The sequence below is a fragment of the Frankliniella occidentalis genome, unplaced genomic scaffold (genome assembly GCF_000697945.3).
Source record: "Frankliniella occidentalis isolate FOCC.00 unplaced genomic scaffold, Focc_3.1 Scaffold139, whole genome shotgun sequence".
NCBI classification, from domain to species: Eukaryota; Metazoa; Arthropoda; class Insecta; order Thysanoptera; family Thripidae; genus Frankliniella; species Frankliniella occidentalis.
The window spans coordinates 76396-103726 of record NW_026267266.1 but is presented as its reverse complement, the minus strand read 5'-3'; the positions used below and the strand labels follow the sequence as shown (position 1 = coordinate 103726).

General features: G+C 43.5%; 3 protein-coding genes across 4 annotated transcripts in view; 2 read left to right on the top strand and 1 right to left on the bottom strand.

Moving 5' to 3' along the window:
• Positions 1-2250: 2250 nt before the first annotated feature.
• LOC113208580 (serine/threonine-protein kinase SMG1) lies at positions 2251-24792 on the bottom strand. The gene is made up of 32 exons (XM_026425633.2): positions 23951-24792; positions 23631-23737; positions 23372-23538; positions 23211-23292; positions 23090-23137; positions 22880-23005; positions 22620-22790; positions 22418-22518; positions 22178-22335; positions 21947-22098; positions 21651-21829; positions 21412-21563; positions 21138-21285; positions 20893-21061; positions 20574-20795; positions 20309-20464; positions 20074-20207; positions 18829-19989; positions 15709-18733; positions 9735-9870; positions 9241-9656; positions 8834-9156; positions 8610-8745; positions 8320-8518; positions 8063-8232; positions 7771-7956; positions 7421-7684; positions 6968-7265; positions 5785-6876; positions 5339-5521; positions 5121-5227; positions 2251-5026 (listed from the first exon to the last, which is right to left on the bottom strand). The coding sequence occupies exons 1-32, from the start codon at positions 24351-24353 to the stop codon at positions 4949-4951; spliced, it is 10449 nt and encodes a 3482-aa protein (XP_026281418.1). The 5' UTR covers positions 24354-24792; the 3' UTR covers positions 2251-4948.
• On the top strand, positions 13029-15649 carry LOC113208581 (octopamine receptor 1). Of its 2 annotated transcripts, none has more exons than XM_052270805.1 (5): positions 13029-13275; positions 13558-13817; positions 14378-14596; positions 14672-14939; positions 15022-15649. In XM_052270805.1, exons 1-5 carry the CDS (start codon positions 13273-13275, stop codon positions 15310-15312), a joined length of 1041 nt encoding a protein of 346 aa, XP_052126765.1. In that variant the 5' UTR covers positions 13029-13272; the 3' UTR covers positions 15313-15649. The 2 variants fall into 2 exon arrangements, with proteins under 2 accessions (XP_052126765.1, XP_026281419.1); XM_026425634.2 differs by having other exon boundaries at positions 13050-13275; positions 13571-13817.
• A 435-nt stretch (positions 24793-25227) lies between the features above and the next one.
• Positions 25228-27331, top strand: part of LOC113208567 (RAB11-binding protein RELCH) — an 8103-nt gene continuing 5999 nt past the window's right edge. The window contains exons 1-6 of the mRNA XM_052270799.1: positions 25228-25929; positions 26100-26261; positions 26372-26535; positions 26613-26843; positions 26933-27021; positions 27167-27294. Of these exons, the coding sequence (XP_052126759.1) occupies positions 25656-25929; positions 26100-26261; positions 26372-26535; positions 26613-26843; positions 26933-27021; positions 27167-27294 (1048 nt within the window). The 5' untranslated portion in view covers positions 25228-25655. The remainder of the gene's footprint in view (positions 25930-26099; positions 26262-26371; positions 26536-26612; positions 26844-26932; positions 27022-27166; positions 27295-27331) is intronic.

The following is a 27331-nucleotide window of genomic DNA, read 5'->3' as shown; positions in this document are numbered from 1 at the left end:
ATTTATTGCGAGACAGAAGCGATTGGGCAGAGTACGGCCCGGCCGGGACGGCAACCTCTCTTTGGATTTACTTGCCGAGCAAAATGTCACGAGAATATATATATATACAAAAGAACTGCAGACGTCAGGAAAAGTAGAGAAGAGGAGGTGAGAGAACGGGGGAGCGAGAGAGACCGAGGAATGGGTAGAGAAAAAGGGGGGGGGGAGAAATTCTGAAATAAGCAGAGGGAAACGCGAAGGCCACTTTGGACTGCTGTTTTCCGTTATGGGACCTTCGGGGTAATTGAATGTCGAAAAAAGTGGGAGTGGAATACCAAAGGGCCCTGGCCACACAGCGGACTGGATCGGACGACAGCCGGACTCTGACGCCACGGTCCACTTGCGCCCCCACAACTCAATGTGCGCGAGGAGGGTAGGGTTGGGGGAGGGGGGGGCGGCCGCGTCAGACCCGCACACACCTGATACGTGAAGTGGGGTGCTGCAGCTGTTGCGGCCGCTGGCATGCGAGGCTGTCGGTACGTTTCCCGCGACCGCGGCCGTCTTTCGTAGCTGCTCCAGATCAGCAAACGAGACGAGGCAGCGGCCGGCCGCTGCGCGCAACGCGATCGTCCTGTCTCTCTCGGACTTTCACGCCACGGGCAGATATACGCCCCCCACGCTACGCCCCTCCATCGAGCAAGCCAATTGTCCGCAGCAGGAGAGCCGTGCTGACAGGGGCGTGAGGTGAGCGGGCGGGAGAGCGCGGGCCCTGGCTCCCGTGTTTGGACACGCCTACACGGCACGCCTGCCCGCGCGCGTGACCACCGCCCCTCTGGCCGCCTCAGTCGCGCCCATTGAGAATCCCCGCGAGCCGCGGCCCGGCCCACCACAGGAAGGCGCCACCGGCCGTGACACGCGGGAAACGAAATCCGACCCGTCCGTCTGCCGGAGCTGAGCCCGCGCCGCTGTGCTCGTCTCCTTTCTTCTTCTTGCTCCATCCTTATTTAGTCAGCTAGACACCATGCTGCCGGCCTTATTTCTCGCGCGCCCGTCGTGCTGCGCCGCGCCGCGGGGCGCCGTGTGCCACCGGGGCTGACACGAGACATGTGCGGCCTGGGCGGCCCGAGAGGTGCTCGTCGTGCTTGTTACACTGGGGGGGGAGGGCCGGGGGAGTCGGACGTGGACGTACGGACGTACGGACGTACGGGAGAGGAGAAGCCATTTCAATTTCCTCTGCTGTAACAAGCACAGAGCCGGGAGAGCAGCGGGGCCAAGCCCGCCAAGCCACGCCACGCCACAAGACAGCCCCCGTACCCGTGTCCCGGGGGGATTTCGCATCCGCTACGTGGGGGGGCCGCGCTGTTAGGCCGTCACTCCACTCCGCCCTCCCCTGCCCTCCCTCACCGGCCTCACTTCGCCTTTCACCGATAAACGCGCATCTTGGCCTTAGGCCCCTTCTTCGTGCAGACCCTACCCCCTACACGACCGACCCGGTAAAACATTTCGCATTCTCGCATGCTACCCCATCTCCTTCTGATGTTTCGTTGGTCCGGCCGGCCGCCTGCCCGACCCCTAACCTCTTGACACACGTGATTTCGAGTTCTCGCGCCGTAGAAGGTTCTCTCGGCGCCAGACTACAAAATATTGCGAATAATGAGGAAACTATGAAGACTTACCGACAGGGTTTCAAAATTATCTCCATCCTCTTTGAAGAGTACGACGTAGAAACGCAGCTTGACACTTTTCGATTTGCTTGTGTCGAGGAGTGGAGCGGATCGGATCGGAGTAGCGTAGGGGACAACCCCCCACCAATCAACCACGGTTCGGTACTGACTCCTCGAAACAACGACACAACTTTTGTTGTGTCCGAAGCTGTCGTCTGTCGTTAGTGTTGCTTTCAGAACATAACGATTTTTGGGGATACGGAACCAAGAGGTGTTTACGAAGTAACAAGACGGAACGAAAGTACTTCTGTACACAGAGCGCCTCTTTATTGGCTGACCCTTCGGCCGTTCGTCCCGTTCCAGGAAACTTCGTTCTGTTCCCGCTCCTTTCCATCAGAATGGAAAACCGGCATTGTTTCGGCCAGAGATTTCGATTTCATAGCATATCAAAAAACCATCACGGTCGGCAGTAACCAGGAGGAAAGGGAAAAAAAACGGATAGTGTATTTCGGCTAACGGAAGAAACAAAAGAAGAGCGGGTAGAACATGACTTTCTTGGTTTGCGCTGTCAATGTATGAATGAATGATGAATCAAGACACATTTCGATTGTTCTAATAGACATCAAATATTTATTCATAAGAATCAAAATTTCTTGATCACTATCTATTAGAGAAGACAGTAAGTTAAAATACCTAAAGAGGTAGCTTCATACTTCAAAAATAAAAACAAAATGATTTTTTTTTGCTGCAGTGGAGGCAGTTTATACAGACATTAAAAGAAAAATGTTGATACTCAAAATAAGTTGTTGAAACATCAGAGGGGAAAAAAAATCAATGTACTAAAAAACATGGGTATTAGAGTTTGTCATCTCATAATCAAGGCAAAATTAAGTCTGATCATAAAATACGAAAGGTGATTTCCATTAGATACGGCGTGCAACAGAGAGAAATGGAAATACAACTGAAAAATAGGTGTACAGGTTTTTAGATCCATAGAATATGGAACCTAGTCAATGATATAGATTAGTTGAAAGTCTTACCCAACCCAATTCCAATTGGTTTTGACACATTTCTAAGAGGCTTCAAAATTCAAGTTATAAGAAAATGTATGTCTGATTAATACATTTAAACATTCTGACTAAAAACTTTCACTTTAGAATTTGTGAGAATCAGCAAAAATAAGCTCTTGTACATTATAGGTTTAAATGGGTTGGGTAAAACCTGCCATGCATTATGAAACTGGTTTACAAACATTTCAAAAGAAAACAGGGTGAATAAGGAGTACTGTGCAACACTAAAATAAATTGAAGCCCCAAGTTTGTAAAGTCAAATATCTAAAAATACTCAATTGCACTGCAAAAACTGACATTGATTGGAGTATTTGAACAACAACATATTAATACCGGTGGACTTTTTTTTTTCTTTACATGTACTAGAGGGATGATGAATGAACATGAAGCATTTTTCACTAGAACAGAACAGAGAAGGTCTGCAACCCCACAAGTAGGCAACATTGAAATTAGTTACTTGATTTTTATTATAATAATCTTGGGGAGAAATCATCTGGAGGACTTTAAGTAGCATTAATTATTGCACAAGAGTGCTTACATCAACATCAAGAGTTATTATCTGATACCATGAGTTGTATAAAGTAACAAAATTGGCAAGCATTGTGCAAATGTAAACAAAAATAAGAAAAATAAGAAATTCCCTTACAAAAAGAAAAAAATAAATTGAGAATTGAAGATATTTTTTTTCACTTTCAGTGGAAAATAGGAGAGAGAAAATTAATGAAAGGCTGAAAAATGTCAGTGCCTCATTAAAATCTGAGTGCTGTTTTGGGTTCAGCACAGCTGGAATGTTTCCAATTCCAAATAAACAGACATAATATCTTTCTCTCCAAGTACAATAGCTACACCACAGTTCAGTCAAGACAATCCTATGACACTTTAATTGTTACAGAAATAATACTCTGTTGTGTCAATTATAGAATGTCAATTGTGGCAACTGCATTCAAAACAATCATTTTACTGACACCCATCCAAATCATTTAGGGGTGAAAGTACAAGCACAAAGAGAATGGAGACAACTTGCATCCACATGTTTATTATGTTTGTGCCATAGATGAAGTTTATTTACAAGTTGAAAAGTATAGAGAAATGTGACAAAGGTTGATTGAACAATTTACTTTACATGTACCGTGTGTCAGGGCTACGACACAACAGTGCGCGGGTTTGCCTACTCGGTCCGTCCATAAGACGCCATGGCCCCTAGAATAGGAAAACTCGCACCACTATTGTGTCGTACCCTGACACCCGGTACTGTGCATAGGTTTGAAACATTCTGAAAAAACACAACTATTTGAGATTGTACATTCTTGGCTTAAATGAGAGAACCAATCAGCTTCTAGAGAACTGTCATGAGACAAGATAGGGAAGTAAGAATGATTTTGTACCTACTGGAAAGTACTGACACAAAATTTTAGCCAAAATAACACACAGACCAAGTCCATAACTTCCGACAAACCTGGTACTTGAGCACTGTAGTGTCACTGTCCATGTTTTAAATCTTTATAAACGGTTATTACTCAGTATTTCTATAACCTGATATAGTTAACGAGGATGTTTGGCACGTCATTTGGCACTTCTTTGTCAAACTAGAATTGGCACACATCAAAAAGAAGCTTTCCTGATGTATAAGAATAAAACATACAGAAATACAATCTGGAAGCATACAAAATTTACATGCAGAGGATTCAACATAAAGAAAAACCCCGAAAATACAATGGGAGTTGGAAACTTCTCATAGCATTTCAGAAAAATTTCTTTGGTTGGTAGAAATGACTTAACTTTCATATTAAGAGGATGTTATTACTCATCAAAAGAGATACTGTAGCCAAATTAATTTTTACCAGGCTCTGCACTTCTTAACTTTCCAGTAAACTGATGTTTACACATTCAGACAATGATACTAATAAAAAAAACAACTTCAAATCTGACACAAACATAATAACCAATCAAAACCTATGATGATAACTGTTGCACACTAGCAAGAGTGTGTGAAACCATACTTTCTCAATTCTTCAAGACCTCCCATGAAATGGGTAACCCCTTTAAGCTGCCCTCAACGGCCTGTGGAAGCGCAAATTTTTACGCTTGCCCACAATAACCGGTCCAGAAGGACAAGGCGCAAGCCTGAGGAACCACATCTCTCCCAATCAGCTGGCACTGATGGGCAGTGACTTTGATTCGAGCAGTAAGACTGCAATGGCTGAAGATTTAACTCAACTCTGACGCTGTCATCTTTCAAACCCAGGGAGTCCAGCCCTCATAAAGTAAGGCCAAATTATCCAGATTGGTCGCTTCACTTATGATGAAGTCCACCTGTAACACGAGTTCCGGTTCAAGAGCAAACATCAGAAAATGTACAAAAACTGAAAAAACTGGTAAAACTACCTACTTCTACTACAGCACTTACTTGTTCAGCAACTGTTGAACGCCGAGCAGAGTCTGGATCCCTTCCTTCCAATTTCATTCGTACTCTCCTCCAAACACTCATAGCATAAGCATTTCTTTCCTGGACAGCTGTAAAAGACAATTCAATATTTCGTCATCAGTAAAAATATAGATATGCAAATACTAAACTAATTTGCTTTGGAGGTTATTAGTAATTAGATGTGGAGTAAGTTAGCCCACCTTTTCCTGTGTGAGGATCTCTTGCTAACTCCTTTTCAGAGCTTGGTAACCCTTTCTTTGGCGAGAGACACACACTACTTTGACGTACTAGGACTGGTCTCTTAGGCTTGCCAACCACCAGCTCATGATTTTCATCTGTCCCTAATGGTGTAGAAAAGCACAGCAGATCTTCATATATGGCACCTGAAAAGGAGACAAACTTTCAAAGCCAGAGCAGAGTAGAATGCAAATATTTCCCTTCATTGTAAGATTTCTAAAAGACTCATGCTTAGCAAATGCAAAGGAATCAATCGCTCTGTTGAAGACCACAAAGCATTAAATTTGCAGCTGAAAAGAATCCTTTGCAATGCAAAACATTTGTTTCACAGGCTACCAAAAAAAAAAAAAAAAATGCTTTGAATGAATTTCACAGTGATGGAGTGTGTTACAGTTAGATAGATATTTACCAGTATTATCAATCAATAATTGAACTTGTCCCAGGATTGTATCTGACTGAGTATGGACTAGATCATCAGTTGAAGTGAGAAGTCGAGTCAACAAACTCAACTGCTCAGAATAAGCACGATATCGTGTGAGGTAGTCTCCTAAACCAACAAATGCTCCATCTTCAGATTTGGCCATGGATTTAATAAGAGAACGAACATCGCCCATTAGCCGGTTGTGAGCAGCCAGATGAGTACGTAAAACAGAAACTTGGGTCTTAATGCTTTCTTGACTTGTATACACCATTTCTTGGGCAACAGCCATCTTCTGCTGTAGCATATTTATGTTGTCGGATATGGCAATCTCCCCTCGTTGAATCCAAGCCTTGTCAACATGACCTTCCAATGGTACCATTCTTAACAAACTTTCCTCAGCTGGACTCAAAACATCTCCAGTTTTGGATGTTAAAAGACAACTTTGCTCACATTGATCAACTAGCTGAAGAAAAGTTGTGTCCATTTGCATTCCAGCTGGACAGTTGGATCTCATTATTTCATGACGCAATATACTGCCGCATGTAGATGCCATTAGATTAGCCAATTCTTGTTCTCTTTTAATGCGCTCTTGCAATGCCTCCACAGCACAAGCAAAAGCAGACAAAACTTCATTTAAAGCTGGATTTGCTCCTGCAGCCCATTTCAATCTCTGTTCAACACTACTGACTAGACTACGTTGCTCTTCAACAAACTCAGATATCCGGGGTTGCAACATGTTCAGTGCATCATGAGAACGCTGGAGATCTCGCAAAAAGGCAGCTCGATTCAATGGTGGTGGTGGTATTCCTGGCACACTTTGTAGTACAACATCATGCAGCCAGTAATGAGTTGTAAGAGCAAGCTGAAGGCGCTGAACTGTAGCAGTTTGTTGATTAATAAGCGTTGATAAGGTGTTGTGGGCTTCTCTATGGCGCCAACAAGCCTCTAACGCCGACACATGGGCAGAAACTTGAGCAAGCATAGTACTTCTTATTCCACAACAACGTTCCACAGCCTTATGGCACAAATCTTCCAAAGGGACTTTACTTTCAGCTCCAATATCCCTTTGATCAACTTCACCTACAAATTAAAGCATTAGAAGATCATAAAAGTAAAAATATGAGGTCATTCTTAAAAAATGTGAAAATTTGGGAAAAAAAGTGATTATTACCTGTCACATTTAAACCCATTCGCTGAAGGAGTCTGCAAACAGCAACAGCCAAAGTATGTGTTACAACTCCTAGCAACATCCTGCTCACAAAGTCAGCTGTGAAGCGCCGAACTGGTTTCAAAAGTCTATCTTCATCAACAAGCATTGGAGGTGGTGGATCCCCTATTTCTGGAGGATCACCTCGATAGCATCGACCCACAGCAGAGCACATCCAGAAGAACTCACGCATAGTTAACAAACGTTTTAGAAGAAAAATATCTTCAAGTACTGGCCTGGTTCTTTCATCAAGCATCTTTCCCTAAAATGAGAAAAGAATAACAATTAAGACAGTTGAATTGTTAACAGTTAACAGCATGTTGAGTATAGGCGTTTTTCTTTGTTATTTTATGACCATAATTTAGTCAGACTATGAAGAAATACATCTTTTAAAAAATTATTATGAAGAGAACTTACAGAGAAAACCTTAGCCTCACGAATATGATCAAGGTTCCTCCAACATGTCGCAATGTTGGAATTTATACTTGAGAGTTTGGGGGCAAGCATGTGGCAGTCTAAGTACAACTTTTCAAACAATCCATTGAATCCCATTAGCAGCATTTGACCAGCACTCATGCCACCATCTGTGTTACTGCAACTGGTATCACCTGACTTTTGTAATAAAAGTTCATATTTAACACGTAAATCTGCTACCATATGATGAACATCATTGTGAGGGGACTGGAAATTAATAAAAATCATCATTAAACTGAAGGTATCATAAGTTACATCAGATAGAGAAATATTTTAGAGAGTGGTTTCCTTACATCAACTCCAATAGCAATACAGCTTAAATGAACATCTAAACGGTCAACCAAATCTTGTAATGGCATGGGTGCACTATCAATGACAGAGCACAAATCTTCTATCATAGCCATAACACTGGGATTTTCTGTTTGCAATGCTACTACAGCTTCGGGCAAGATAATTGAGGCAAAATTGGTATTTAAGTCCTAGAGGTAGAAAGAATACATGCATCATGGTTAAAAGTTGCAACAAGTTTCTTCTCTCTTCTTACAAATAAGTAATAAGTACATAGTGGAAAATAAAAATACTGACCTGGAGAGCAACAAAAATTTTATGGATAGGAGTTATGAATTGAAGAGCATCAGGTGTCGGAGCTGGAATTAGAGAGCTAATCCTGGTCATCATTCCGCTGATAAGACACATATCATCTAAGAACCATTCTCCTTCCCGAGAAGTCAAATCTACTAGAAGATCTCCTGCACCTGATAACAAGTAAGTTGGATACAAAATGGTATAAATCAGATGCACCAGAGAAATACACTTATTTTTGTAAAGAAAAACAAACTTACTTGCAGATGCCGATTCCATCATGAGGAATCTTTTGTTTAGTGCAACAAGAGCAGTAACCGCTACACACTCCAACACAACATTCACTGCTGGATCACCCATACGCAATTTGTTTAAAGCAGCATCTGCTTCAGCACAAGCCTTATCAAGTCTCATGGCAATGTCAATGCTGTTCTCACCTCGTAGAAGTGAATAACTTTTCTGTATAGACAAATTATAAAATTGTAAAATACTGATAAAACCTTTTTCAAAAAGTCTGTGGAGGGAAGTCACATCACATAACAAGACAAACCTGCAATCGCATATTAGCTTCAGCTAGAGCATTCTGAAGTCCAAATGCAAAGTTAACAACTTGTTGGCGATGAGATGTTCTACCATTAACGGCAGGGGGTAAAATAGCACCAAACTCCCCAACAACTTCTTGGCATCTGCAGATCAAAGGAAATAAAAGATAAGAAAAAATGGTATAAAGTACAGTGAAAAAAGGTAAAAGAAAAGATAATACAATAAATGTACCTAGGAATGGACAAATCTTTTAACAATGCGTTTGTCCATCTTTGATAGCAGACTAAACGATGTTTGTTTATGTATGAAGCTGGGAGAAGACCACAAACTGCACAGTATTGGTTCAGGAGGTCAACACATCCTCGCATTATTTGCACCTGTTTCTGAGCCAAATTTCCCATGTCTGCCTCCCATTGCTCACACTGGTAAACCATTTGACCTTTTCCAGCATTCTGAAGAAATTCTTTCACTAAGTCAAAGACCATGTACCCTTCTTTGTCAACTGGAGCACTGAGGGAAGCAAGTTGGGGACTTCGGAGGCATGCCAAAGCACTCTGTAATCATAAAAAGGAAAAATTCAAATAGATTGTTAATTAGTTCCCCAAAATAAATAGGTATTGAATATAGTGAATGCTTACATTGTACTGCTGTAATTGCTGATCACATTCAAATTGTTTTTCAAGGAGGCAACTTCTAGCTGCATCCTGTGCATCTCGTGACTGGCGATGTCCAGCATAACGCATGGGCAATGTATACAAGGAATGTGTCCGATTTGGCACTTGCACCTCTGCCTCCTTTACCAATGCTAAGAGTGAGTGACAGTCCTGTAACTGATCTTGAATTGTCTGCATTTCTGTCAAAGACTGGACCCATCTTTCAATGAGAGTAACAATGTCCCCTAGGCTAACAACAACTTCATCACGGTTTTTGAGCCAGTCTGCTCTCATTTCAATTATTCTGATAGAAAACATTGTTCTTGTTACTTCTCGCTCAAGTTCTTTATGACTTTGCTTTGATTCCAAGGTGATAGCCTGACCGCCACCATATACAGCACCTGCGCAGAATAGAAACAATTATGATAGTAAACAATCAAGAAAATATCATTTGCTAAACTAATTGATGTTTTTCATACCAGCATATCCAGCTTCATTGCCAGTTGTCCAATCTATTAAAGGGTCATAGACAAATGCTTCCAAAAGGGTAAGTAGTGTTTCTCTACCCTTTTTCATAACTTTCAACACATGTTCACATGCTAAACGGAATATGCCCTGGAACATAAAATAAAATTACATCAAAAAGGAAGGTCTTAGTGAAATGCATGATTTTCAAAATTTAGTCAGAAAAAATGTGTTTGTTAGCCTAGGATCATTTTAATGGAGGGTTTGGTGTGGCGAGATAAAGTGATTATGGTACCAATGTTATGGATAGGAGTAATGAACCGCTATTGACACTAGGGCGTAGCTACACCACCCGACAGACAGAGCGCTTGCCGTTCGCCACCGGAAATTGAATTGTGGTGGATTGGCGAGGTCTCAGCGGAGGGAAGCCCCCTCCCCCTCCCCCCTCCGGGTGGCACTTTGCTAAATGATCAGTACGGCGACAGCAGGCCGTCCAGTGCCGGCGGCTCCGACACGATGACCCGCCCGCGCACGGCCGAGTACCGATCAATACGTCTAGAGGTCGACTCGTCTGTCACAGAGCGTCAGCGTCACATCCCCGGTCACCCCCGGCTCCGGTCGGCCTACACCCCCGCCCCGAGGAGCGTGTCTCCGGGCCACATCCCTCCGGCGGGAAGCGGCTGCTGCAGCCGCTCCGCCGGAGGGTTTGTCGAGCAACGGCGCAGGAGGGGCAGATAAGGACCAGCTTGGGGGTCACCGCGGGCCCAGGGCGCCCAGCCGCAGTCGATAAAGGGGCGCGAGCGCGCGATGGGAGAAGCGCCACCTGAAGGTACCTGAAGGCCGACACCGCATCGGCAGCACGCCGGGGATACAACAGCACCATAAAACGTCCGATAAGGCCGGACCGGGCCGGACCGGCCACCCGAAACGCAACGACGCAACCCACACACATTTCGGGGGGCTAAACCTGTTTGCTTGTTTGTTTTTTGTTCATCTTCATTATCAGCCAAGTTTAACGGCACTCCACAAAACCACCCGTTTCCTCATCATCGTGGCGGAACACATCAAAGACGACGAGATAGTGGCAGGACGGTCCCGCCAACGCCGCCGCCGCCGCGAAGGCGACATCACGGTTGCATCGAGTTCAGCCGCACATGGGAGCCCCCCGGCTGGATAGGCAACGCGGGATCGGGCTCGCATCGGTGCGACTGGGGTTGCCCGCCCCGCCCTGCGCCCCGCCCCGCCGCACTCCACCCCCACTCATTAAGGACCGGCGTCGGGCGGGATGTAATTATATTGGCGCCGAGGCACATGTCACTGCTCTAACGCACCCCGCCGGGCCCGACCCCCGCGCGGGACCCAGTACTGGCGTAAACACACTCCCCTCGCCCCCATCCCGCCCGCCCCTCCCCGCCACACCCCGTCAGGCCCATACCTGACTAGTGACGTGCATATTGAGGACCGCGAACAAGGTCGCCGCTTGGTGATTGATGAATTTGCGAACCAAAAGAGGGAAGTCAAGTGAAAGGGGGAAATGTGTGTGTGTGGTGGGAGAGGGGGGGCGAGGGTGGCAGAGGGCCATGCCATCGGGGCGGGGCAGGGCGGGGCGGGAGTGCGCCCGCTGATGGCGATACGCGAAACAGTCCTGGCAGCTTGTTTTATGCGCGCCGTGCCCTGCTGCCACGCCACGCCGCGCTTCGAGTGCTGCAGAGAATGCAGGCAGCAGAAGGCCCTCCTCTCTGTAGCACCAGCAGAAGCGCCGCCACCGCCACCACCACGCCGCCGCAGCACTGTCGAGAATAACAAGGCTCTCCGAGGCCGAGCCGAGCGCCGAGCAGGGCAAGGAAAACACACGAGGAAGGGACGGGGCGGTATATCGCGCGCGCCGGGTGGGCAGGGCAGGGCAGGGCAGGGCAGGACCGGGTGTCGGGCGGGTGTGCCTACCGCCGAGGGGCTCGGGACGGGCAAACAAACGGCAAACACCGCCGGCAGCCCGGCAGCCAGGCCTCGATTGGGTGGGGGGACTAGAAAATGACATGTGTGCGTCCGACTGGGACACGGGCGTCAAAACAAAATACGAATCGGACGTAAGCGTCAACAAACTGCGAGAGGTTTGATTTGAATCTCCCGGTTTGGCCCCCCGCGACGTCGGCTGTGATCCACGGGCGCACGGTGGCGGCGTCGAGCCCGGGCCGCGCTGCGCCGGCCGTTTGTTTACCCGAGCCCAAGAGAGCTAGCGAGCGAGCTTGGAGCAACAAATTTCCCAGGCTGTCCAGTCTAGTCTCTAGCCTAGACGAGCCCCCCGGCGTGGTTCGAGCGCGCCCGCGGGCCCGCCCAATCTCGGGCGAAGTAAGCGAAGCGATACGACGGATACGAGCCCCCCCCCCCCCCCCCGATACTCGATCTGGACCCTTCCGAGAAATGCATATGAATCGCGGCCACATCATTTATTTTGACGATTCGTCACATTTTCTCCGCAATGCTGCGGAAACCCAAACCCCGGCGGCTGAGCGCCGCGGTCGTCCACACACGACCGGCGCTCCGCGAACGAGCAGCCGACCACGCCGCCGGCCCGGCGGGCCCCGGGTGCGAACAGGTATCATAAACGAGGCAAAGTACGACGGCCGCGGCCTTAAAAAGAATCGAGGAGGGGGCCAGGGGCTGCGTCGGGGGTTGCCGGGTACGGCTCGCAACGAAAGGGGGACGCGGCGCCGCACGCCACGTCACGGCAGCGTGCGGCATTCAAGGTAAGAGAAAAGGGAAGTCCCGGCAGCGTCAGATGAAAGATGATGAGTTAGGGAGGCCCGCCGCGCCGCGCCGGCCACAGCCTCGACCGCGGCGAGACGATCGGCACGACAAATCCACGCCACCACAATAAAGAGAGTGTCACGGCTCGGGCCGCGGGTGCCAAGAGGTGGGGCGGGCCGGGTCAAAGGTTCTCGCGGCCGCGCCACGGGCTGCCGTGCGGGGCGCGGCTGGCGCGGCCCGGCCCGGCCCGCACCGCCGCGTTTTAGCCGCGCGGCTGAAAAGGCTCCAGTGCGCGACACCGCGGCTGCCGCGGCCCGGCCCGGGCGCGTCCGCCGAGGAGAGCGCTCGTCTCGCACTCTGTGCAAAACGCAGCGGAAAAAGGCCGTCGTTTCAGAACGCAGCCGCAGTGGCGTGGCGTGGCGGTGTGGCGTGGCCCACGACAACACCCGTGTTTGACGCCGATGCGGGCGGGCATGGGCCTGACGCCGCGAGAGCTCGCGACACCCGCCCCCGCGCGCGTCTTCCCCCCGGGCACGGCAGGCAGGAGTGGAGGGGCGCGGGGGCCTGGGGGAGTGCGGTAGCGCGGTAGCGCGCTTCTGCTCAGTCAGTGTTCCGTTCAAGCCCTCGCCGCACGCCCGGTCCCGTCCCGTCCCGCCCCGCCGAGCCCGCGTACGCCCCCCGCGGGGACCACTGAGCTGACCAGGGCGGCGGCCGCGGGGGCCATGGGGGGCACAAGGGCCGCTCGCGAGACCTGCCCCAGCCCGACGACGTGGTGGTGGTGGTGACGGGCTGCCTGCGGTGGCAATGGTAAGTGACTCGCAGTGGCTTGCAGTGGCGGGAGACGCTGGAAGAGTGGAAAGGGACGGAGCAAGTCGGGGAAGCGGCCGGCTTTTAGATCCCTTTCCAGGTGTGTAGAGAAAGGGGCGGTTGGTTCAAAACTACTCGCCACGAACCGGGTATAACGCACAACGCACATGACAGGGTCATTGTCCCTTTAACTTTGAGAGAGTAATAAAAGGGGGGGGGGGGAGAAGAGCCCTAAAAGTCCCTAAAAGTTTTCAATCACCTAACTATTAATGACCAAGACAGCTTTTCTTTTCAGGAAACGGACAAATGGACAAGACCTTTTCAACTATGTTGTATAAGACCAATGAAGAGATTACTGGCTATGCATGGAATGTGAGTGATGAGCATATGATAAATGTCAACCAATCTAAGCACCATACTGTGTGGATCACAGTAGAAAGCCTATTGCTTCTATGCATTCTGTGTGGAAACACACTCACAATTTGTGCTGTAGTGCTGAGCAGAAGGCTAGCAAGAGCAACATCATCACAGTTTGTTCTTAAGTAAGTATAATTATTTAGTTTAGGTGATTACTTATTCAAGTGAGGCATACAGAAAGGATTTTTGAAACTGAGACAGAAATAGTGGGGGAAAAGTGTGAAAAAGTTGCCCTATTTGATGAGAAATCCAAAGGAACTTTTTACTTTTGAAATCTATTAATATTTTATGATCCCACAGAGCATTCAAAGTTTCTCATGGTGCTCCCTTGGGTCAAATTACAAGTGTGGCACATAATTAAACGAGTTTGTTTAAATAGATTGTATTTCTGAAATTTGTTTTTGAAAAATGTTTGTTACAAAGCCAAAATCAGGAAATTTCAGTTTTAGGTCCTTATTGCCAAAAGACTTAAGACACCAAAGACATAAGATGCCATGAATTGAACATTCTGCAAGATTGGAAAAGAATAATATAAAAGTAAAAAGGCATTTAATTTGTCATCAGCCAGAACTGCTTTAAAGTACTATTGTATTTTTAATTCATTTTTTACACCCCCTCCATAATCTTATGTAACATTAAAACTTAACACACTATCTCATTATTGTTTTTTGTTTTTTTTTTCCAGCTTGGCTGTTTCTGACCTACTTGTTGGACTATTCTTGCCTTATCACATGAGTTTTTACTGGGATAACAACCAGGGTGCTTCAGAAATAGCTTGTCTGCTAAAATTTACTTGTATGGTGTTTGCATTTTGCAACTCACTATTCAGCTTGATATGTATAAGTGTAGATCGTTATATTTACATTATGTACCCTTTGCACTACAGCACACGAGTTACTAAGAGGTATGTAAAATATACAACCAGAGCAACTACAAACTTTAACGATAGATATAATATTCATATTCACTTCTTTCACAGGTTGGCATGGACAGTTATAGGAAGTGGTTGGATATACTCAATGATTATAGCTACAACACCACTTTATTGGAATAACTGGCCTGCACCAAGCTGTGAACTTCATGAAGTGCTACCTGTACCCTTTACAATGCTAGTGCTGACGCCTAATTTTGCATTAATTTGGATAATAATGTTCATGGTATATTGGAGGATTTGGAGGGAGGCTGCATCTGTCCGAAGAAGATGGGGAAATTACCAAGGGAAGCCTCCAGATGGAAAATCAATTCAGGTCAGAATGGCATTGCTATTATAATTTTTCAAGTACAACATCAAAATTTTTGGGCAATTCCAAAAGAGATTAATCCTTGCAGGTTGTGCTGCTTGTACTTGGCAGTTTCTCCATATGCTGGATGCCTTTCTTCACTGTTCTTATTCTACAAGCTTTTGGCTGCCTTCGACAATCATTTTCATCAACTCTTTACAAAAGTGCTCTAGCTTTAGCAATGACAAACTCATGGATGAATCCTCTGATTTATGCATGGAAGAACTCTGAGTTCCTCTCTGCATTCAGCCAGTTACTGCACTGCAAGATACCAACAACAGATCCTACAGGATGTGGGTCTATTGGACAAATTGCACTTGAAGGAGGACCATCACATTGAATGAAATGATAACAAGACAACAATTGACTGTCTTAGGAACTACGTATATTAACGCCACAGAATACCATGATCAGGCTCCTTTGCTTGTGACAAGTTTCATACCCCTTTTACCCATCTCTCATTTTCCTTTTCTCTTTTATATTTATTTTAGAATATTTTTAATTATATAGATATGGAATTTAAAAAAAGGGTTTACTTTTGTATGAAATCACTGATTGTAAACCTCAAAAGGGTTGAAATTACTTTGAATGGGACAAACTTAAAGTGTTTGTTGTGAGTGTGCAGCTGTATCATCATTACATCTATATCACTAGAATAAATTTATCCCCCCAACAAACTACAGTATCAAAATTGCATCTCAAAACGAAAATCTAAATTGACGAAAAAGTGACTCACCTCGACTCCAGTTACTCCTAGTGCTGCTTGAATGTTCGGCGTCATTCTGAAGGGAACTTTTTCTGGTACACGAAGTGTCTTTCCCTTCTCAAAGCACACATTGTAATCAATGTGGACAACTTCTCCACTTGACAAATCAACGAGGACATTGTCAAGATGTCGGTCACCCAAGCCAATGATATATCCAATGACGGACATAACTGCCACAGAATGTGAATAGGTTTGTAACGTCTTGTGCCATGAGCCTGCATTTGCACTGTGACACCACAGCTCCTTAGCAAGGAGCTGGGAAGGAGTCTCTGACATAAGCTCCTGTAAGACTTCTCTCAATACTGCAACAGGCCACTCTTTCCTGTTGTCTAGACCAACTCCCTTTTCTTTCAATCTGGGAGTAAGCTTTTGGTAAAAGAGCTCTGAAGGACGTTTAACTGCAACTGGTGTTGAACCATTCTTGGTTGCTTGAGCTAATGCTTCCCGCTGCTGCCAACGCTTGTAGAGGCCAAATAGAGGAGTCACATTGTCAACCCAGCTAATTAGACCAGACCTTGGTCCGAGGGGTATAACTGAATAATGCCGAGCTCGATATATGTTCTCTGTACCTGGAGTTCGCAGCATAGTATTGGCAATATTCAATAGCTGCATTATTCTTTCATCAAGATGAAGGTCTTCAAGGCCCTTAAAGAGGTAATTGTAGGCTTTTCCATCAGACCCAAAGAACATAAGTTTCTTGGGCTTGGTTTTTGTGGGAAGAATATAGATATGATTGTGTACAGAAGCTATGGTAATAATACATCCCTTTCCAGACGACACACCAGGCATTGCAATACATGTATCTTTCATAGCAGCCAATGTGGGACTGATGTCTTCCATTCTTAAAGTGTGAGCAGCTCGTTTATTAGCACGTTGATTCAAACGTGTCTGAAGTGACTTCAGAGGACCATGCCACTCCTCAGCACGTCTGCAATCCTTGGGTTCTTTCATAGCATGTAGAATGGATTCAATGAGTTTACCATTCCTTTCTTGGAACCATCGCTCATGGGGTGTTTCAGGAGTAACAGAAGTAATTGCATGAAGTTGCTCAAAAATAAAAACGAGCGGCTTCACAATAATGCGATACTTCTCAGAAATAAGCTTTTCTTTATCAGTAGTTTTAAGTGATGCATTTTGTTCCACACGAATAATTTCTGCATTAAGTTGGGAAACACGTTGATTAATTTCAGCTTGATTTTGGGTCAGAGTACCCAGCCACAACTCATCCCACAATAAGGTAATACGACGCAGTTCACAGACAAACTGCTGCACTTGGGAGATTGCCTCTGGAGCCTGCTTAGACAGTGTTTCAACCATGGCAAGAAAGCAATTTTTCAGAACTACTTGTCCACTTCCACTGTTTTCCTCTTCTTCCTCTTCATCATCGTCATCTTCATCTTCATCTTCCTCTTCTAAGCTTTCAACTTCTCCATCAGGAGAGAGGAATGTACCAAAAAGTCTGGCAGTGCCTGGCATAGGCATATGACGCAGTCTTGCTCCACCTGATGCTGCACCAACGACTGCTGGAAAAGTGATTAAATGTGGGGCATCCTCAGCAAGTCTACATAAAAGTTCAGCCACTCTGCGACGAACATATGCCTCAGGATGACCCATTCGCGAGAAAAGTTGTGGGATGATAGCTTTCCATGGTGCAGTAGGAGTTGCAGCTAGACCAGCCTCTAGTACTGACTGCAATTCGAGAGCATGTTTAACTACAAGACGAAGAAGTCTCAGAGATGCTGTGACAGTGGAGCAGTCATCAATGCAAGTCTCTTCCTGACCACACAATTGTAAAAATTTAAAGTATGCAATGGCTGAAAGTTGGTAACAGCTGTAAACTCTCTGCTGTGCTTCACGCCACACTCCTACCAGTCCCACAAGAGTATCTGAGCTGGCATAGTGAAGGACATCAACAGTGCGTAACTGGGCTTCCATCATTTCACTGGTATTAGTACTATCCAAGTCTAGGTCCTCTTCATCTGCAACAGCCCTCGTCTGACCCAAAATATTTAACACACTCTCTAGGTCTGAAGAACTTGAATCTTGTGGAAGCATAGCCTGAACACAAGCCTTGTCAGCAGAACTGAGCTGCCCTCCAATTTCACTGGTGACATCAACTGCTCTTCTTCCCCAACGGTAGCACCAGTTTGCAAAATGAGCCCATGACTTAGCCAATTGAGGACATTGCACAACTGCAAGCCGAAGTAGGCGACCAACAGTGGTATCAGTTGTTGGGATTATTTGAACACCATTCTGAGTAAGAAGACTACAATTTTGAATATCAAGAAGATCTGCTGCTCCAACTAAGTCTTGCTCAAAAAGAAGACTAATGGCACTGCTATTATCTCCCGAAACAGAAAGAGAGGGTTCTGCCTGAAGCCATTTTGAAAGAGTCAGCAACAGTCGAGAGCCTCGTTCTTGTAAGAGAGCATTTTCACTGTTGCGAATACTTTGAACACCATGAGCCACTACACAGACTGCATAGTCTTTCTTGTCAGCAGCGTGAAGAACTTTAGCAAGTTCGGTGAGTGACTTCAACTGAAGAGGTGTGTTTAGATCTTTGTTATTAATCTCAATTTTAGCAAGTTCTTCTAGTGATGATTTAACAGGAGCACCAAGCTCCCTTCCCAACAAACATAGTGCAAAATTCAGGTTCTTTTCTTTCCTTGCTGTCCGAGCAGTTGCAACACGAAGCTCACTGATAGATGGTGTCGGGAGCAAAATGCCCATGTGTTCCAAATATTCACTCCACCACAGAGCATTACTTAAAATTCCAGAATCAAGATATTTCAAGTTCAAACTTTCAGCTGATAGGGGCAAAAGCAGTGGACCAGTTTCACTGTGTTGGATATTCAGTAGATCAGCAAGCCCAGTTGCAGCATACTCAGTAACTGAAGCTTCAAGGAGTAGCTCTGATGTTGTATTTCTCAATCCTTCTTTTAGAAGAAGATGAGCATCATTTTGGCATTGCTCTACATATTGACTCCACTTAAGCCTGTAAAAATAATAATAAAATAAACGTTAAAAAACTAGATAGATAGATGTAAAGAAAATACACACAAGAGTAACAAATAGGAGGGGAGTACAAACTTTATATGATCATCAATAGGTACAGAAGCTTCCCCAGCTAATGCGACAGCAATGCTAGTCAGGTTGCTGTGAGCTGCACGAAGTATTTTCATAGTGTTCCAAGTGCGACGTTGAGTGATTAAATCACTTGCACTATCTGCAGTCCATTCCATTAAGCGAGCTGCAGCTTCATATTTTGAAGCTTCATAATCTGCAAAACCTTTGACTTGGTTGGTCTTGAGAGTAGAGAGCAATAACATTCCACCATTTGTGGGAAACACATTCTTTTCACTTGACTTCCATTCAGCTAATTTAACCCAATCTTGAAGTGCCCTGTAGCACTCAGATAGCTGATCATCAGCTATTTCTCGCATTCTAAGATCACAATCCCCTCCTGCATGGTCATTCTCACAGTCTTGTATCAGAATTTTAGAATAGCAATCCACAGCATGCTCCAGTCTACCAGCAGCTTGCTCAGCCAGCCCTTTCAATAAGGGCATTTTTCTCCCACAATCATTACGGCACCAAATGTATAGCCCTTGAATTGATTCAGATTGTTGCATACGATTGAGAGCACATCCTACATAGAGTGCAGCTCTCTCAAACTCAAGACCTTGCGTATTATTTGTTTCATGCAAGTGCTGGAGCAGCGCATGACCTTGTCTAACAGCTGTAGCAGCTTGTCCTGAACGCAATGCAACAGCAACAACAGCTAGACGGATTCTGGTCAGCCATTCAACACATGTGCTTCGATTTGTATGGAAAAAATTGCGCACCTGTTTAGGGGGTGGCTCAATAGCAAGAGCTGTACCATCAGCTGCATTGTAGATAACTTTTTCAAGTTGTTCCAGAAAGTCCACTAGAACACGGACTCTAATAACATCCCACGATTCACAATCATCAACTTCCCTTGCAAGGGCTTTGATAGCACCTTCAATTTTTGTAAATGTCTCGTGTGGCTTTCCTAATGGTGTCCTTAGCTTAGATGTGACACAAAACTGTGCAGCATCCCATGCAGCCCATTGCAAAAGGACTGGTTGGCAGTATTTTGCGATGCCATTCAAGTCTCTCTGATTATTGGAAGTCTTGCTGACATCTGGACCATTCTCTACATCACCATTTAAACTATTTGCCAGATCCAAGGGCCAAGACTGACTGAAAATATCAAGCAACCAACTACGTCTGAAATTTTAGAAGAAGACAATGAACATGTTTTAGGAGAATTCATCATACTAAAATGAAGAAGAGCTAGGATTGAAAACTTACTCTTCTTCTTCTCCATGAATAAGATACCACATAAACTGCCTAAACTCCTGTTGGCCCATGAGGCCAACTTCATTCTTTGAAAGGTGAGTGGAATGAGTCCAACGTATTTTTTGAGGAATACATCCATCTGGGTTCTACAGGAAAAGAAAAAAAAGAATGAGAAAATTGTGCTGATTTAAAGAAATTTGGAATGTTTGTATAAGAAAACTTAAGAAATAATTGCAGTAGTACACACTTGTATATGGATGTCAAAATTCATTTTTGCAAGAATTGGCAAAGTAATATTCCAGGGCAAGACTGATAACAGATGAGAGTAAACTGAAGCAACATCAGCATAAGTGGAATTGATGTGAATAAGACACAATTCCGTCACTGATGATAGAAAAGAAGCCTGCAATAAAAATGACACGAATTAGCTTTTTTTATTTAAAGCTTCTAAGCAATAAATCTATTTCTTTTTTCTTTTTTTTTTGAATGATTTAAAGTCATTTGTGAAGTACCTTCCAAAGAATATGTTGGAATGAAAAGATAAGTTGTAATGTACAACAAACAGCTAGCAATATGGGTGGTTTTTTGAGAGCTGAATGGCCTTTAAGAACAACAGCTGCCAATACAGCTTGAAGTTCAGAAGATTCTGCCAGTGTTGGTAAGTAAGCAGCACCTTGAGTTATAAGTTCACGAGCCCATGAGAGAAGTAGTAAATCAATCTCCATGGAACAATTCTGTAAAGAAAAGTGGAATTAATTTAACCAAATCTTAACAATGTTCATAATTTAAATAAACAATAATGAAATAATGTTGAAAAGGGGGAAAACAAACATCAAATAACGTTTCCTTCACAAGTAAAAGTATGTTTGAAAGGTTAGAAGAGGTTGGTGATGAAACCGGGACATCAGATGTTATTGAGGGTAGACCAGGTAATATTCTTGGTTTCCTGTTTGCTGTTCCAATCTGAACCAAGCCACTGCTGGATACAAAATTATTTGACCTATAAAAAGAGGAAAATTGTGAGAGGTGTCTCTGGACTGGCAGAGGGCAACATGAAAAAAAGTTCAACAGCTTACTTGGAGCAATGAGAAAATAAAAGGTATAAGACTGTGAACTGAAGGGATGTGTGTTTCCTTATTTCCCTTGGCTTCATTCTCAACGCCAGCAATTCAAACATACTTGGCTTCAGAGCCCACATACCAATTATAGAATTACTTGCATTAGCTGAAAATTTAATAAAGAGACAAACAAAGTGATTTTTACAGCGTTAAGATGTAATATCAACGATACAAGAAATTGTTATTTCTGTCTATGAATTACAGTTGCTAAAATCATCAAAGAAGGTTTTACCTAGATCAGACAAGGCACCCAGAAGGAAGAGAATAACCATTTCTGCTTCGTTTACAGAATACTTTACATCGGCAAATGGATTTGTTTGGCACACAAGTTCTACTTCTGGAACAACTTGACGATATGCTATTTCCAAATCACCCAACACATACCTGAAAGGGGTAAGAAAAGAAATAATACATTGCTCAGGACTTGGAAAAATCACAAAATGGAAGGAGAAAAGTTATAGTGGGACTTACTTATATGCCTCCTGCAGTAAAGGAATGTTCTTGAGGTTTAACAAGGCATGATATAATTTTAAAGTTGCTGATTGAACAGACTTGCTTGGAGAGAAGCGCAGCTTTATCACATTTGAATCTGGGCTTAGTAACTTCTGAACCAATTCCAAAGGTAGGTTGGCACTTACTTCGCGAACAGTCTGAGCACAAATGAGTACACACAACATAAGAATAAATAAATGGAAGCAAAAGTAGATGATAAGTACATTGAATTAATTGAACCAAGTGGAAAGAAAAATATACACATTAATCTTTACCTTTGCAATAACATTTAACACAGAGCAAACTGTAACATTGCACATGTCATCAATACGGCTCAACAACACATCAAACATGTCATACAGAAGATCATGGCCTGGTGTCGTTTTAGTTTGAAGATGAGACATGAGCAGCCAAATACATTCATTAGCTAGAACGGAAATTTTTTAATGACTGACAAGGGTATGACTAATTTAATTTTCAGATTCAGAGCAGGAAAATTTTTTTACCTGACATAATTAGGTCTTCATTGAATCTTACATCGAGTACAGACTTCACAGTGGTGAGCATTTTAGTGAGACAGTCACCAAGAAAAACCCAGGTGACTTGGGAAGAATTAGATGGGCTCATATGATCGTCCAAAGCCTTTGTTACTGTGTTAAAAGATCTACAAAGATCCACAAAAGAGAAAATATTTAGAAGATTGTGAGCATTTTAGAAATATACTCTCATTTAACTTGGAACCTTACTTAATAAAAGCTTCTACTTTGAACAAATAGTCTTGTGGTGTGGAGGACTTGGAGTCACTATAAACATCACCTTTGTTCGGAGATAATGATTTAACAAAATCCTAGATGATGATGAAAGGGTGAAAAAAGTTTGAGATAAGAACAGAACGCAATTAGACTAGCCAATTACCACAGATTAAATTTTGGAATATAGTTAACTTACATCACCATAAATTTCCATATCTTCTAAAAATTGGCCTAAGAATGTGATTGAAAAGTTCAATTCTTGAATCCAATAAGGGGCAAGTCGTTGTAGACTTTTTGCAGCATAGTCAGTCATCTTAGCAGTCTGACTACTGTCAATTAGCCAACCAACTAAAATATCAACAAGATCCTACAAGAGGAAAATACAAAATGAATTTTCTCAGAATGAAATCATTAATTGTTAAGATTACTTGTTTTTCAGTATGAATTTAAACTTACCCTAAAATAATCTGTCAAGGTGTCAGGATACAGGGTGGAGAGTTGCATGATGACTTCAACACTAGCAACAAATAAGTCAGGGAGGTCTGTGTTCTCTAATATATGTTGCATCTTCATCATGAGAGTCTAAATCAGATAGAAAGAATATAAATTGGATGAATAAAAGTATTCTGGCTCATTCTGAGCAATTAAACAATCAAACATACTCACCACTGAATAAGTTTTTAATTTAGGGCACTCTGCTTCCAATACAAGTGTCTACAGTCAAGATAAAAATGACAATTAAGAGTTAATTAAATCACATGTACAGTGTCACAAAAACATAAATTACCTGGCGAAGAGATTCCAGCAACAGGCATTTAACATCTGTGTTTCTCTCAGTTGTGTACTTTGGGAAAATCCAATCGACAAACCTTAAAGGTAAAGCAATTAAAGTGAAAACCAACTGAAAACTTATAAAACAATGTACTAAAACAAGGAAGGACAACTTACCTCCTGAATTCTGAATCAAGAATGTATCCTACATGACCAATCGAGGTAGCAACTTGAGATTTGGCACAACTTCCAGGTCCAGTGTGGAGGAGGTCAAGAAGAGCATCTAAGATATTTTCCAGGCATCTTCGAATGTATTGCATATTTTCCGGGACAGTGAGTGCATCCTGGAGAAAGGCAGTAAATGGAATATTGCATAACATGTACACTACCAAAAGAATTGACAGATTACAAACGTAACAGCTGTTATGGGTTTTACCTGCAGCTGCAAACAGAGCTGAATAAATTTGTCTGAATCTTCTTCACGAAACAAACGTCGTAGGACTTTTGATATTCTACAATCTTCAGGAACCATTGACCCAAGATCTGCGACGTAAACAATCATGTCATTAACAATAGTAAGCATTACCACAAATAACTAGTATGACACCTTCCTAAAGGTACACAACACATGAACAACGTAATCTTTGAGTATGACAAGATACAGTGAGCATAATGCAATAAATTACACAGAGTGTCATGGCAAAATAATGATGTTAACTTCACAAAATCATTGAATAAATTTGAGGTTAGGTTTACCTGTTTTGTTCTTGGAGTCTGCATGTTGTTTGGCAAAACCAGAGCCCGGATCAGACGTGTTTTTAATTATGCGGGAGCCGAAAGAATCTACCTCGCGATCTGACTTTCTATTGTACACACCGCGGCCTCTGTAAGCACCGCGTTTGTCCACAGAACCGCTCCCGCCCCGAGCCATTCTGAAATCATCCCTGGCACGGCCTCGAGCTTGTGTTTTCTGCTCTTTACCCCTCGCCACACCGGTTGTACCAACGGGCACAACCAGTTGACCGGGGCTCCGTTTGTTAATTTCCTTGTCCCCTTCTCCTTTCTCGAGTATCTTATTCTTTTTCTCTGGCTCCGAGTCTTTCTGTTGATCTTTAAGGCTTTTACAAGCCTTCACCTTGTTGATGTTGCTGGTGATCATCACCTCAGTATTTTTCTACATTACCTCTGTTCTCTCTCACTCATGACACTTGTACCGTGTGTTACTTTATGGCACACATTTTAAACAGCCGTCACACAAGAGGACAGCTCGTAATCAAATCAAATAAATCCCAGCAAACATATAAAAGCAACAGCTACACAACAAATTCACGCTGCCATTTTTGCATACGGACGACGACTTGGGACCGGATCGTGGCATGTGCAACTGTTCAATAGTTCATTGAAGTTGGTAAATACTTTAATCTGTGATATCTTGAACGTATTTGAGCAAGAAACTGTTAGGAAATAAAATTAAAATTACTCGTTCTGTTGATACACAAACGGATCCCTTTAATTCTTGATTATTTGTCATTATTTGCACTATTGCGTCTTGGTAGAACTGTCTAGTGCACCATATCCGTTTCCTCAGACACAGTCATTCAATCAGCTGCTTGAAACTTTTCCCGCCGGATACCATTATACGCCCCACCGTTGGTGGGAACAGAGGCGCCTACGAGTTATCCGTGTGAACAACATTAAAAATGTTATGAACACCAAAGCACCATGCACTGTGGGACAACCAGTTGGAAGAATGTACTCAAACATACCCGCAATATACTCGCACTGAACGGTGGCGAATGAGCACCTTGCCCCGTAAGAAGAACAGAAAGAAGATGGTGGCGTAGCGTAGTGCGGTCTCACAACAAAGCAACATAACCTGATACCAATATTCTCACATCTACGGTTTTGTGGACGTTATTTGATAAATTTTTGTTTGAAGTACCCACGGTACTAGGTACATATCAATTTGAAATATGATACTTTGACTAAAAACGATATTGCACGATGTGGCTTTCTGCTTTGTTGTGAGACCGCGCAACGCTACGCCACCATTTTCTTTTCTTCTTCTTACGGGGCAAGGTGCTCATAGCAAATCAAAATGTGAGTCAATCGAAAGTGGCATGTGGGTTGCCTACCCGGCCATGCAACGAGGAAACGCTTCAAAAGTGGGTCGAAAAAAAATTAAGGTAACGGTCGAATCAGCGCATTTTGCTTTCATCAGGGGTCTCTACGATAGGAGCCCCGAACTTGGTGGGGCTACATACTTCTTAAGAATTGTACTTGCGTTGGTGTGCGCACAAAGGTGTATGGGTGAATAACTCGTAGGTCACTGTTCGCACAACCAACTGTGGGGCGTATAGTATGTTATGATGACATGTTGTGGAGGTTATAGCAGAATTCATTGTAATGTTTGGCTTAAAGTCACTTTAATCCGGTGAATTAGAATGTTATCCTGTTCGCGATGAGTTCAAATGAAACAGCAGCGAATCCTTTTGATGGGGAAGAGAGCATTGACACGAAACACGAGAGATTCCAGAGTGATACCTATGATATCAGTTACCATGACATAGCTACCAAACTTTTGAATGACAACTTGCTTCTCACTGCGCTGGAACTCCATGCAGAGCTTGTTGAGGCTGGGAAGGAACTTCCCAAACTCCGAGTATTTTTCTCAAACCCAGGAAACTTTGAACAACTAACTGTCTCTAAGCCAGAACTTTTATCTTCACCTATTCGTAAGTATTCATAAGCAAAGCAGTCCGTCTTTTTACAAGTGCCCCATTTGATATTTTGTACCTTAAATTTGAATTTCAGTTTGTTTCTTTTTTCCAATATTTATTTGTTGAGGTGTTACCTGGGTAGGTCTTATTTTATTGTTTTTTTTATGTCATTATTATGTTTCCAGCACGCTCATTAAGTCAAGCTACTTTGGACTCTTTGGATTTGACAAGATATTCAGAAGATGGGGAAAGAGGAATTGATGAAAGGATTGCTGTTCTTGAATTTGAACTGAGAAAGGCAAAAGAAACCATCACTGCTTTAAGAGCTAATTTAACTGTTGCTACAGGTTAATAATTTCTCTTATAATCTAAACAAAACCAGTATTTTCATTACTTTTTTTTTAATTAACAATTATTTCATGTTTAGAGTCATAATTAACTATTATTTCATGTTTAGAGTCAGAAACGCTTACACCGGATGGCACAGCAGTAAAATCATTTGGAAGTGAACCTGTTAAACCCCATGAACAGCGCGCTCTCAATTTTCTTATCAATGAGTACTTGCTCTTACATGGTTACAAGCTTACATCAATTACGTTTGCTGATGAAAATGAAAAGCAGGTAGTGTCATTTTTCAAATCCTGGTAAAAAGTTTATGTCTAGATCCTGATTATTATATAAACCATTTTTCTTCCTAGGATTTTGAGGATTGGGATGATGTTGGTCTTAATATCCCAAAGCCAGCTGAGCTGCTCCAACTGTACCGTGACCACATGAGGCAATCAGGCTGCTTAAAACAGCCCAGTATGGATGAGGGATGCCAAACTGATCATTTTCCAGAGCAGATAGGGGATGGCATAGAATCCTGTGCCTCTGCCCCAGCTGAATTAAGAGAATTAACTTCAGATATTCAGCTATTAGAAAAGCTGGTATGCCTCTTGTATTAGTACTCTATCTAATGTATCCACTCATCCTGTGCATTGCTCTAATACCTAAATTATAATTTCTCATCATGCAGAAGGTGGATGTGGTGGCCTTACAAGAACAAGTGACCAGTTTAGAAATGAGTAAATTAGAGCTCCAAGAAAAGCTGTGGAGTTATGAAAGGTTTGTGGGAATTCTCAAACTGTACCTTAGTAATTTAAAATGCACTGATGAAGTGTTCATAAATCTTAAATTACAATACACTCTTTAAATTCAGAATAAATTTACCCGTGTTAAACTTTTTTTTCTGCATTTTGGCCTTCATCAGGTTAACTGACAACTCTGAACCCTTAGAGGAGCAAAATAATAGAGGTTTAAAAACAAATAAGGAGCGTTTTCAAAGGGATGATGAGGACGCTGACGGTTGGACTGCTGTTATTCCACTTGACTTAAGAGGTACATTTGTGCAGGAGCAGATTAAGGGGGGGGGGGG